The sequence below is a fragment of the Gorilla gorilla genome, chromosome 9 (assembly GCF_029281585.2).
Source record: "Gorilla gorilla gorilla isolate KB3781 chromosome 9, NHGRI_mGorGor1-v2.1_pri, whole genome shotgun sequence".
Classification (NCBI taxonomy): domain Eukaryota; kingdom Metazoa; phylum Chordata; class Mammalia; order Primates; family Hominidae; genus Gorilla; species Gorilla gorilla.
The window spans coordinates 82,243,228-82,256,506 of NC_073233.2; the positions used below are offsets into that span (position 1 = coordinate 82,243,228).

At 39.6% G+C, this 13,279-nt stretch overlaps 1 protein-coding gene across 1 annotated transcript in view; it reads right to left on the reverse strand.

Annotated features, from left to right (window-relative positions):
* The window catches only part of PGM2L1 (phosphoglucomutase 2 like 1), a 62,166-nt gene that overhangs the window by 20,378 nt on the left and 28,509 nt on the right, over positions 1–13,279 (reverse strand). Inside the window, exon 5 of the mRNA XM_004051796.5 lies at positions 12,106–12,189. Coding sequence (XP_004051844.4) covers positions 12,106–12,189 — 84 coding nt within the window. The remainder of the gene's footprint in view (positions 1–12,105; positions 12,190–13,279) is intronic.

Sequence of the window (13,279 nt, forward strand, 5' to 3'; positions counted from 1 at the left end):
CTTCAGGGTGATGCCAGGTTCTACTTGGAGTTTATGTAGAACTTGCTTGGGTAGAGAAATCATTGTTTTCAGAAACCTCGGCGTAGCTGAACTGATAATTACTGTTGTGACCTGAACTTCACCATTAAAAGGGATTACCCAAGCAAAATCATGGAATTATTGGTTATAAAAATGATTGTTGACACATACTATGCAATGTATCTAAATTGAATAATGTTACCAGATAAAATTATAAACAGAAATGAAGCTTGTGTATCATCCATAATCAATAAATGATTTAATTATCTTGGAAAAAATGTTTAAGATGCTACTAAAGAATCTAAAAGAAGTCTTGAAAGAATAGAAAGACACACCCTATTTTTGAATAGAGAGACTCAATTATTAAAATATCGAGTCTCTCTAAATTAATATATAAATAAAATATTGATACCAATACAAATGCCAAAATAACTTTGTTTTCAAATGGGAAAAATACCATAATATCATGCATGGAAAAATATCATAAATAAAGTCAAGAAGACTGGGAGGAAATGTCTGCAAAACAGATGGCCAAGAGCTACTTTTTACATATGAAGAGTTCCCACAAATCAATAAGAAACAGCAAAAGAATAATGAGCAAATAGTTTAACAGATGCAAAACTATAAAACTCCTAGAAGATATGATGAGAGGAAGTCTAGAGGATCTTGGGTTTGGCAATCACTTTTTTTTTTCAGATGGAGTTTCGCTCTTGTTGCCCAGGCTGGAGTGCAATGGCACAGTCTCAGCTCACTGCAACCTCCGCCTCCCAGGTTCAAGCAATTCTCCTGCCTCAGACTCCCGAGTAGCTGGGATTACAGGTGCCTGCCACCATGTCCAGCTGATTTATTTTATTTTATTTTTTGTATTTTTAGTAGAGACGGGGTTTCACCATGTGAACCAGGCTGGTCTCAAACTCCTGACCTCAGGCAATCCACCCGCCTTGGTCTCCCAAAGTGCTGGGATTACAGGTGTGAGCCACCGTGCCCAGCCGGCAATAACTTCTTAGGTACACCACCAAAGGCATGATCCATGAAAGAAAGAATTGATAAGCTGGATTTAAAATGAAAATAAAATTTTCTGCTCTGCAAAAGGCACTGCCAAGTGAATAAAAAGACATGCCAAACTGGGAGAAATATTTGCGAAAGATGTATCTGAAAAAGGACTGTTATCCAAAATATACAAAGAATTCTTAAAACTCAACAATAAAAAAGCAAAACAGACACTTCACCGAAAGAATACACAGATGGTAAAGAAGTGTATGAAAAGATGCTTCACATCATATGTCATCAGAAAAATGGAAATTAAAACAACAATGAGATACTACTGCACACCTATTAGAATGGCCAAAATCCAGAACACTGACAACAGCAAATGCTGACAAGGATGTGGAGCAACAGGAGCTCTCATTGATTGCTGGTAGGGATTTAAAATGGTATAGCCACTTTAGAGACAGTTTGGCAGTTTCTTACAAAACTAAACATACTCTTGTCATATGATTCAGCATTCACACTCCTTGGTATTTACTGAAAGGAATGAAGACTTATGTCCATACTAAAATGTGCACACAAATATTTATAGCAGCTTTATTCATAATTGCCAAAACTTGGAAGAATCTATGATGTTCTTCAGTAGGTGAATGGAGAAATAAACTGTGGTACCTCCAGATGATGGAATATTCTTCTTCTGTGCTAAAAAAGAAATGAGCTATCCAGCCATGAAAAGACATGGAGGGAATTACTACGTGAAAGAAGCCAATCTAAAAAGGCTGTATACTGTATATTCCAACAATATGATACTCTGGAAAAGGCAAAACTATGGAGACAGTAAAAAGATCAGTGTTTGCCAGGGGTTAAAGAGGAGGAATGGATGAACAGGCAGAACACAGAGAATTCCGGAGGCAGTGAAAATACTCTGTATGATACTATAATGGTGGATACGTGTCATTATTCATTTGTCAAAATGCAAAGAATGTACAAATGAAGAATGAACCCTAACATAAACTATGGGCTTTGGGTGATAATGACATGTCAATGTAGGCTCATCATATGTACCACTCTGATGGGGGATGTTGTTAACACATATGTGGGGACAAGTGGGTATATGGGAAATCTCTGAACCCTCCACTGAATTTTGCTGTGAATCTAAAACAGCTCTACAAAATAAAGTTTGTTTAAAAAAAAATCCTTTAACAGACTTCTCAGGGAAATGCAAATATCTTATAAATACATGAAAAGATGCTCAACCTCACTCATAAGACAGGTACAGATTAAAAATAACATTTCCACCCATCTGATTGGCAAAGATTAAAAGCTTTGATAATACAATCATGGAAGATACAAGATAAAGGCCGTCATATGTTGTTGATGAGGTTATTAAATGGTATGACCACCTTGAATAGGGAATGCAAACTTTCTTTGCATATTTCCTTTGATCCAGAAGTTTCACCTCTAGGCCAGGTGCAGTGGCTGACACCTGTAATCCCAGCATTCTGGGAGGCCGAGGCAGGAGGATGACTTGAGGCCAGGGGTTCAAGACCAGCCTGGCCAACATGGTGAAATCCTGTCTCTACTAAAAATACAAAAATTAGCCAGGCGTGACGGTGCACGCCTGTAGTCCCAGCTACCCAGGAGGCTGAGGCAGGAGAATTGCTTGAACCTGGGAGGCGAAGGTTGCAGTGAGCTGAGATCGTGCCACTGCACTCCAGCTTGGGTGACAGAGTGAGGCTCCATCTCAAAAAACAAAAACAAAAACAAAAAAACCCAAAAGTTCCACCTCTAAAAATCTATCTTATAGATCAGCAGTGCCCAAAAGAAGTATGTGCACCACAAATGCAAGCCATATATAAAATTTTAAATTTTCTAGTAATCACATTAAAAAATACATAGATGAAATTAGTTTTATGAATAAAGCATATATATTCATGCATATATATATTCATATCATTCATATGTGTATATATTCATGCCATTCATACATATGTATATCTGCTTCATTCATCTTTAAAAATCTATATAGATGAATCATAATTTATGTAATCAATCCTTTATTGATGAACATTTCCTTTGCTTCTGATCATCTGCTATGTATAAACAGTGCCACAATAAACATTCTTCTACATTCATTTTCTTTTTTTTTTCTTTTTTGAAACAGAGTTTCACTCTGTAGCCCAGGCTGGAGTGCAGTGGTGTGATCACGGCTCACTGCACTCTCTGACAGAGGAGCCCTCTCTACTCCTGAGCTTCTCCAAAAAATACAATGTCACATATACAAATATATACACATACACACACACACACATACATATTTTTTCCTTAATATACAAGCACAAGGTTAAAATATACATATTGACTATATATACACATGTATGTGTATATATGTACATCTATATGTGTGTATATATACATGTACATACATATATATATATACACATACATACACATAGAATGAGAAGAAGGGAAGGGAGAGGGAGAAAGAAAAAGACAGTCTGTAAGACATATTGTTGTGTGAAATCAGCAAGGCAGAGAACACTATTATATAGTACCCTATCATTTATGGAGAAAAAGATGGAGAAGTGACAAACACATATATATTTATATATGTGTGGACTATCCCTGAACGGAAATGAAAACTGGAAACAGTATTTGCTTCTGAGAAACTGTACTAGCGGACAGAGATGGGACAGATACTTTTTACTGTTTCACTTTTTAACCTTGTGCTTACATATTAAGGAAAAAATATCTTTGAGGGTCCACTATGTACCAAATATGTTCAACAGCAATGAATATCAAGGCAGACTAAGTCTCTCTACCTACAAACTTACATTTAGGGGATGGGGGTGAGAAGGGCCAAATAAATAAGATAACTCATCATAAAGAAACTAGACCTACAGCCTGGGCAACATAGCAAGACCCTATCTCTACTAAATATAAAAAAATTAGCTGGGTATGATGGCTCATGCCTGTGGTTGGGAGACTGAGGCAGGAGGATTGCTTGAACCTGGAAGGTTGAGGCTGCAGTGAGCTGTGATTGTGCCACTGCACTCCAGCCTTGGTGACAGAGCAAGACCTTGTCTTAAAAAATAAAAATAAAATAAAATAAAAGAAAGAAAGAGAAAGAGAAGGAAGGAAGGGAGGGAGGTAGGGAGGGAGGTAGGGACAGAGGGAGGGAGGTAAGAAGGAAAAAAAAAGGCAGGTAAGTGGTACACACCTATAGCCCCAGGTACTCAAGAGGCTGAGGCTGGAGAATTCCTTGAGTTCAGGATAGCAGAGGCAGTTCCAAGATGGCCGAATAGGAACAGCTCCAGTCTACAGCTCCCAGCACGACCGACGCAGAAGATGGGTGATTTCTGCATTTCCAACTGAGGTACTGGGTTCATCTCACTGGGGCTCGTTGGACAGTGGGGGCAGGACAGTGCGTGCAGCCCATTGAGTGTGAGTCGAAGCAGGGCGACACATCGCCTCACCCAGGAAGTGCAAGGGGTCATGGAATTCCCTTTCCTGGCAAAGGGAAGGGGTGGCACCTGGAAAATCAGGTAACTCCCACCCTAATATTGCACTTTTCCAATAGTCTTAGCAAACGGCACACCAGGAGATTATATCCCGAGCATGGCTCGGAGGGTCCCAAGGCCACAGAGCCTCGCTCATTGTTAGCACAGCAGTCTGAGATTGAACTGCAAGGCCGCAGCGAGGCTGGGGGAGGGGCGCCCGCCATTGCTGAGGCTTGAGTAGATAAACAAAGCAGCCAGGAAGCTTGAACTGGGTGGAGCCCACCACTGCTCAAGGAGGCCTGCCTGCCTCTGTAGACTCCACCTCTGGGGGCAGGGCATAGCCAAACAAAAGGCAGCAGAAACCTCTGCAGACTTTAATGTCCCTGTCTGACAGCTTGGAAGACAGTAGTGGTTCTCCCAGCATGGAGTTTGAGATCTGAGAACGGACAGACTGCCTCCTCAAGTGGGTTCCTGACCCCCGAGTAGCCCGACTGGGAGGCACCCCCCAGTAGGGGCAGACTGACACCTCACACGGCCGGGTACCCCTCTGAGACAAAGCTTCTAGAGGAACAATCAGGCAGGAACATTTGCTGTTCAGCAATATTCGCTGTTCTGCATCCTCCACTGCTGATAGCCAGGCAAACAGGGTCTGGAGTGGACCTCCAGCAAACTCCAACAGACCTGCAGCTGAGGGACCTGACTGTTAGAAGGAAAACTAACAAACAGAAAGGACATTCACACCAAAACCCCATCTGTACGTCTCCATCATCAAAGACCAAAGGCAGATAAAACCACAAAGATGGGGAAAAAACAGAGCAGAAAAGCTGAAAATTCTAAAAATCAGAGCACCTCTCCCCCTGCAAAGGAACACGGCTCCTTGCCAGCAACAGAACAAAGCTGGACGGAGAATGACTTTGACGAGTTGAGAGAAGAAGGCTTCAGATGATCAAACTTCTCCAAGCTAAAGGAGGAAGTCCGAACCCAACGCAAAGAAGCTAAAAACCTTGAAAAAAGATTAGACGACTGGCTAACTAGAATAACCAGTGTAGAGAAGTCCTTAAATGACCTGATGGAGCTGAAAACCATGGCACGAGAACTACGTGACGAATGCAGAAGCTTCAGTAGCCCATTTGATCAACTGAAAGAAAGGGTATCAGTGATGGAAGATGAAATGAATGAAATGAAGCAAGAAGAGAAGTTTAGAGAAAAAAGGGTAAAAAGAAATGAACAAAGCCTCCAAGAAATATGGGACTATGTGACAAGACCAAATCTACATCTGATTGGTATACCTGAAAGTGACAGGGAGAATGGAAACAAGTTGGAAAACACTCTGCAGGATATTATCCAGGAGAACTTCTCCAACCTAGCAAGGCAGGCCAACATTCAAATTCAGGAAATACAGAGAATGCCACAAAGATACTCCTCAAGAAGAGCAACTCCAAGACACATAATTGTCAGATTCACCAAACTTGAAATGAAGGAAAAAATGTTAAGGGCAGCCAGAGAGAAAGGTCAGGTTACCCACAAAGGGAAACCCATCAGACTAACAGCTGATCTCTTGGCAGAAACTCTACAAGCCAGAAGAGACTGGGGGCCAATATTCAACATTCTTTAAAAAAGAATTTTCAACCCAGAATTTCATATCCAGACAAACTGAGCTTCATAAGTGAAGAATAAAATCCTTTACAGACAAGCAAATGCTGAGAGATTTTGTCACCACCAGGCCTGCCCTACAAGAGCTCCTGAAGGAAGCACTAAACATGGAAAGGAACAACCGGTACCAGCCACTGCAAAAACATGCCAAATTGTAAAGACTATTAATGCTAGGAAGAAACTGCATCAACTAACGAGCAAAATAACCAGCTAATATCATAATGACAGGATCAAATTCACACATAACAATATTAACCTTAAATGTAAATGGGCTAAATGCTCCAATTAAAAGACACAGACTGGCAAATTGGATAAAGAGTCAAGACCCATCAGTGTGCTGTATTCAGGAGACCCATCTCATGTGCAGATACACACATAGGCTCAAAATAAAGGGATGGAGGAAGATCTACCAAGCAAATGGAAAACAAAAAAAGGCAGGGGTTGCAATTCTAGTCTTGGATAAAACAGACTTTAAACCAACAAAGATCAAAAGAGACAAAGAAGGCCATTACATAATGGTAAAGGGATCAATTCAACTAGAAGAGCTAACTATCCTAAATATATTTGCACCCAATACAGGAGCACCCAGATTCATAAAGCAAGTCCTTAGAGTTCTATAAAGAAACTTAGATTCCCACACAATAATAATGGGAGACTTTAACACCCCACTGTCAACATTAGACAGATCAACGAGACAGAAAGTTAACAAGGATACCCAGGAATTGAACTCAGCTCTGCACCAAGCAGACCTAATAGATATCTACAGAACTCTCCACCCCAAATCAACAGAATATACATTCTTCTCAGCACCACATTGCACTTGTTCCAAAATTGACCACATACTTGGAAGTAAAGCACTCCTCAGCAAATGTAAAAGAACAGAAATTATAACAAACTGTCTCTCAGACAAACTAGTGCAATCAAACTAGAACTCAGGATTAAGAAACTCACTCAAAACCACTCAACTACATGGAAACTGAACAACCTGCTCCTGAATGACTACTGGGTACATAATGAAATGAAGGCAGAAATAAAGATGTTCTTTGAAACCAAATGAGAACAAAGACACAACATACCAGAATCTCTGGGACACATTTAAAGCAGTGTGTAGAGGGAAATTTATAGCACTAAATGCCCACAAGAGAAAGCAGGAAAGATCTAAAATTGACACCCTAACATCACAATTAAAAGAACTAGAGAAGCAAGAGCAAACACATTCAAAAGCTAGCAGAAGGCAAGAAATAACTAAGATCACAGAAGAACTGAAGGAGATAGAGACACAAAAAACCCTTCAAAAAATTAATGAATCCAGATCAACAAAACTGACAGACCGCTAGCAAGACTAATAAAGAAAAAAAAGAGAGAAGAATCAAATAGACACAATAAAAAATGATAAAGGGGACATCACCACCAATCCCACAGAAATACAAACTACCCTCAGAGAATACTATAAACACCTCTATGCAAATAAACTAGAAGAAATGGATAAATTCCTGGACACATACACCCTCCCAAGACTAAACCAAGAAGAAGCTGAATCCCTGAATAGACCAATAACAGGCTCTGAAATTGAGGCAATAATCAATAGCCTACGAACCAAAAAAAGTCCAGGACCAGACGGATTCACAGCCGAATTCTATCAGAGATATAAGGAGGAGCTGGTACCATTCCTTCTGAAACTATTCCAATCAATAGAAAAAGAGGGAATCCTCCCTAACTCATTTGATGAGGCCAGCATCATCCTGATACCAAAGCCTGGCAGAAACACAACAACAACAAAAAAGAATTTCAGACAAATATTCCTGATGAACATCAATGCAAAAATCCTCAATAAAATACTGGCAAAATAAAGGGTATTCAATTAGGAAAAGAAGAAGTCAAATTGTCCCTATTTGCACATGACATGATTGTATATTTAGAAAACCCCATCGTCTCAGCCAAAATCTCCTTAAGCTGATAAGCAACTTCAGCAAAGTCTCAGGATACAAAATCAATGTGGAAAAATCACAAGCATTCTTATACACCAATAACAGACAAACAGAGAGCCAAGTCATGAGTGAACTCCCATTCACAATGGCTTCAAAGAGAATAAAATACCTAGGAATCCAACTTACAAGGGATGTGAAGGACCTCTTCAAGGAGAACTACAAACCACTGCTCAATGAAATAAAAGAGGATACAAACAAATGGAAGAACATTCCATGCTCATGGGTAGGAAGAATCAATATCATGAAAATGGCCATACTGCCCAAGGTAATTTATAGATTCAATGCCATCCCCATCAAGCTACCAATGACTTTCTTCACAGAATTGGAAAAAACTACTTTAAAGTTCATATGGAACCAAAAAAGAGCCCGCATCGCCAAGTCAATCCTAAGCCAAAAGAACAAAGCTGGAGGCATCATGCTACCTGACTTCAAACTATACTACAAGGCTACAGTAACCAAAACAGCATGGTACTGGTACCAAAACAGAGATATAGATCAATGGAGCAGAACAGAGCCCTCAGAAATAATGCCACATATCTACAACTATCTGATCTTTGACAAATCTGACAAAAACAATAAATGGGGAAAGGATTCCCTATTTAAGAAATGGTGCTGGGAAAACTGGCTAGCCATATGTAGAAAGCTGAAACTGGATCCCTTCCTTACACCTTATACAAAAATTAATTCAAGATGGATTAAAGACTTAAATGTTAGACCTAAAACCGTAAAAACCCCAGAAGAAAACCTAGGCAATACCATTCAGGACATAGGCATGGGCAAGGACTTCATGTCTAAAACACCAAAAGCAATGGCAACAAAAGCCAAAATTGACAAATGGGATCTAATTAAACTAAAGAGCTTCTGCACAGCAAAAGAAACTACCATCAGAGTGAACAGGCAACCTACAGAATGGGAGAAAATTTTTGCAACCTACTCATCTGACAAAGGGCTAATATCCAGAATCTACAAATAACTCAAACAAATTTACAAGAAAAAAACAACCCCATCGAAAAGTGGGCAAAGGATATGAACAGACACTTCTCAAAAGAAGACATTTATGCAGCCAACAGACACATGAAAAAATGCTCATCATCACTGGCCATCAGAGAAATGCAAATCAAAACCACAATGAGATACCATCTCACACCAGTTAGAATGGCGATCATTAAAAAGTCAGGAAACAACAGGTACTGGAGAGCATGTGGAGAAATAGGAACACTTTTACACTGTTGGTGGGACTGTAAACTAGTTCAACCATTGTGGAAGACAGTGTGGCGATTCCTCAAGGATCTAGGACTAGAAATACCATTTGACCCAGCCATCCCATTACTGGGTATATACCCAAAGGACTATAAATCATGCTGCTATAAAGACACATGCACACGTATGTTTATTGCGGCACTATTCACAATAGCAAAGACTTGGAACCAAGCCAAATGTCCAACAATGATAGACTGGATTAAGAAAATGTGGCACATATACACCATGGAATACTATGCAGCTATAAAAAAGGATGAGTTCGTGTCCTTTGTAGGGACATGGATGAAGTTGGAAACCATCATTCTCAGCAAACTATCTCAAGGACAAGAAACCAAACACCACATGTTCTCATTCATAGGTGGGAACTGAACAATGAGAACACTTGGACACAGGAAGGGGAACATCACACACCGGGGCCTGTTGTGGGGTGGGGGGATGGGGGAGGGAAAGCATTTGGAGATATACCCAATGTAAATGATGAGTTAATGGGTGCAGCACACCAACATGGCACATGTATACATATGTAACAAACCTGCACGTTGTGCACATGTATCCTAGAACTTAAAGTATAAAAAAAAAAAAAAAGAATCCCTTGAGTTCAGGAGTTTGAGGCTACAGTGATCATACCACTGTACTCCAGCCTGGGCAACAGAGTGAGACCCCATCTCTTAAAAAAAAAAGGAAGAAGCAGTGATAAGTTCTGTGAAAGAAATAAGATGGCAAGAAAGAGTCACTGATGGAAGCCATTTTAGATAAGGTAGCCAGGGAAGATCCTTCAAGGAAGCACTATCTGAGTAGGAACCCAAAGGATAAAAATAAGCAAGTTGGCAAGATTTGGGGAAGAGCAATCCAAGCAGACGACAAAACAATTATAAAGTCTCAGAGGTGGGAAAGGGCTTGCTATGTTGGAGGAGCTGGAGAACAGAAGGGAGTAGCGGTATGACTGGAATGCAGTGAGCGCAGGAAGGGAAAGAATGAAGAAACAGGCATGAGGCAGATTATGCAGACTTATAAGCTCCAAGGCAAGGGTGTTGGGTTTTATCAAAAGAATAAGAAGCCACTGAAGAACTTTAAGCAGGAAAATTCAAATTCTAAGAGATCATCTGTCTGCTTTGTGGAGAATGGATTGCAGGGAGAACAATGGAAGCAGGGAAGAGACCAGTTAGGATGCTTAGGTTCAGATAGAAGACAACAATGGTTTAGAATGATGATTGGTAGAGGATATGGGCAGAGGTAAGCGTATTCAACTTCTATTTTAGACATAGCATCTGTAGAACCTGTTAGTAGATAAAATGTTAGGGAAAGGAAGTAATCAAAAATGATCCTTGGTTTTTGTTTGGGTGGGTGGTAATGTTAATTTACAGAGATAACAGACTGAAGGAGGACCACTCTTAGGTGTATATGTTGTGGGGGAATCAAGAACTCTGTTCTAGAGACACTAATTTTGAGGTGTCTGTTAGACATCCCAATGTATCAAGTAGGCAGTTGGCTATGTAGTCAGATGATCAGAGAAGAGATGTGGGTTCTTGGCTTTCTTTGACAGTGGACCTATAATTCCTTGCACTCTTTTATCTCTTTGGTTTTTATGACACCAATCTCGTTTAGTCTTTCAAAAGAAGACAACAATGGTTTAGAATGGTGACGGTAGAGGATATGATATGGGCAGAGGTAAACATATTCAACCTCTATTTTAGACATAGAATTTGTAGAAGACTCTCCTAACTCCAGCTTCTCTTCTTCCCTTCCTTTAAAGTTGATATTCCCTAGGGATCCATTCTTGACCTTTTTCCTTTCTGCTCTATACTCTCTCTGGGCTACTCATGCAAGTAAAGGATGTCCAAATAATCTTATATGCTCTAACATGTGTGGTGACCCACAACTCTATAACTCAAGTCCACATTTCTCCCCTGAGCTACAAGTCTATATATCCAACTACCTATAGGACATTGCTACCTGGTTGACCCAAACACCTTGAACTTAATATGTCCCAAACTGAATTAATCACGCTTCTTCTCTGTCCCTATGAATGCTAACACTATTCTTCACTTAGCTGGCCAGGGCCAAAATCTTAGATTAGCATTTAAATCTTTCTGCCAGTAAAACAGAGCTCGGTATGTCTGCAGTCCTCCAACATAAGAAGAAAAATAAATACAAGAACGCAGGCTTATCACCCACCCAGAAGCCCCAAATGGTGGTTCAATACTGTGCTGCATTCTTCTATTTCCCCTCCAGAGCCACTTTTCACCCTTCTCCATTCTGCTTTCTGTCACAGAGGCTGACCCATCAAGTGGAATCCTGTGGCCAAGAAGCAGCTCCAGCAGAAAGTCAGAGAGAGAGGAGAGTGAGCATAAGGTACCATTCCTCTGGTTCTGTTGTTGAAAACTCCGATTCATTTTTCAAGTACTTGCTGCAATGTGACTTTATGAAATGATAGAGAGGATGGATTTAGGAAGGGATAGAGAAATCAAGGACAATTAGGAATAAAAGAACTAAAGAAGACATTTTTGTAATTGTACACATTGAGAAGTAATAAATACCATTAGGGATACACATTCCTTGAGGACCAGCCTCAGTGTTTTTAACTTTCTGTTCCCAATGTCTAGCTCTGCTCTCCAGTATAGAAAACATACTCAACACATATTATTTGAATAAAAAAGACGAACTATAAGATAAGCAAAGGTCAGGAGTCCAAGGTTTACCTTGTATCCATTGTCTTCCTTGCGGTTGTGAGAGGCAGTAATCATCACACCTGCAACTGCTTTGAGCTTCTGAACTGCATATGGCTGAAAAATAAATAACACCATAATTCCATTTTGCTTCCTAGCTATTTACACATTTGACATGAGAATAACTTTGATTAAATAACAGGAAAAGCATTATAGTATGATATTGCTTTTGTTGATACCCTCTTTATTTTCTATTTACTTGATTTTTCCTCATACCTTTATTATAAGATTTCCTTTCTTTTACTTTTTTGGATTTCTTCTGTTTTAGCACAAACATGTTAACTGAAAGCCAACTTATTATTTTAAAATCTTTTTTTTCCTTATATATTCATTAAGGCTATACATTTCCCTCTAAGTAGGGCTTTAGTTATATCCCATAATTTTTGCTATGTATTATTTTCATTATTGCTCACTTTTAAATACCTACAGGCAGTCCTTGCTTTGCTCAGTTCTTACACAAAATTACTGATACTATGCTTTTGTTAAAATAGCTCCAGTCTCCCAACAACACGTTCAAATTTCAGTTACCACGGTAATATTAACCATAACTGCATCAAGTACACACTTGGCTTCTAACTCTTCAGTCCACACATCCCTACATTTATAACAGAGCCACATCATGATGAGTGATCAATCATATCACTCTTCAAAAGGGTGTCAGTGATTGGTCACTGAGCATCTGTTACTTAGCGCTCACACAAACTGCAAAACATGTGGCTCTATTGCCTCCTTTTCTCCCAATAATAGACCCATATGACAGTGTACAAAAATGGATAATGGAAAGTGGGAATTGGCCAACAAAGGTGAAAGTGCAGCAAAGAAACAAAAAGGAGTAATAATAGAGGGAAATTTGAATTAAACATAAATGGAGTTATAGAAAAAATAAGAGGGAATGCTGACACTGCTGCCATTCAAGAGACTTTAGACATACTACCAGGGAAGTGTAGTGAAGGGGAACACATGGATTAAACGAGGAACGAGGCTGTAATGAGAAGGATGAAGATGTCCCAGAGGAAGTGACACCAACAAAAAAACCTTCATATTAAAGGAACTCCTAGAGATATTTCACGACATTGAAATTAACAAAGGATAAGATGCTGGAAGTGAATCCAAACTCAGAAAGGTATATTAACAATTTGCCAAGGCA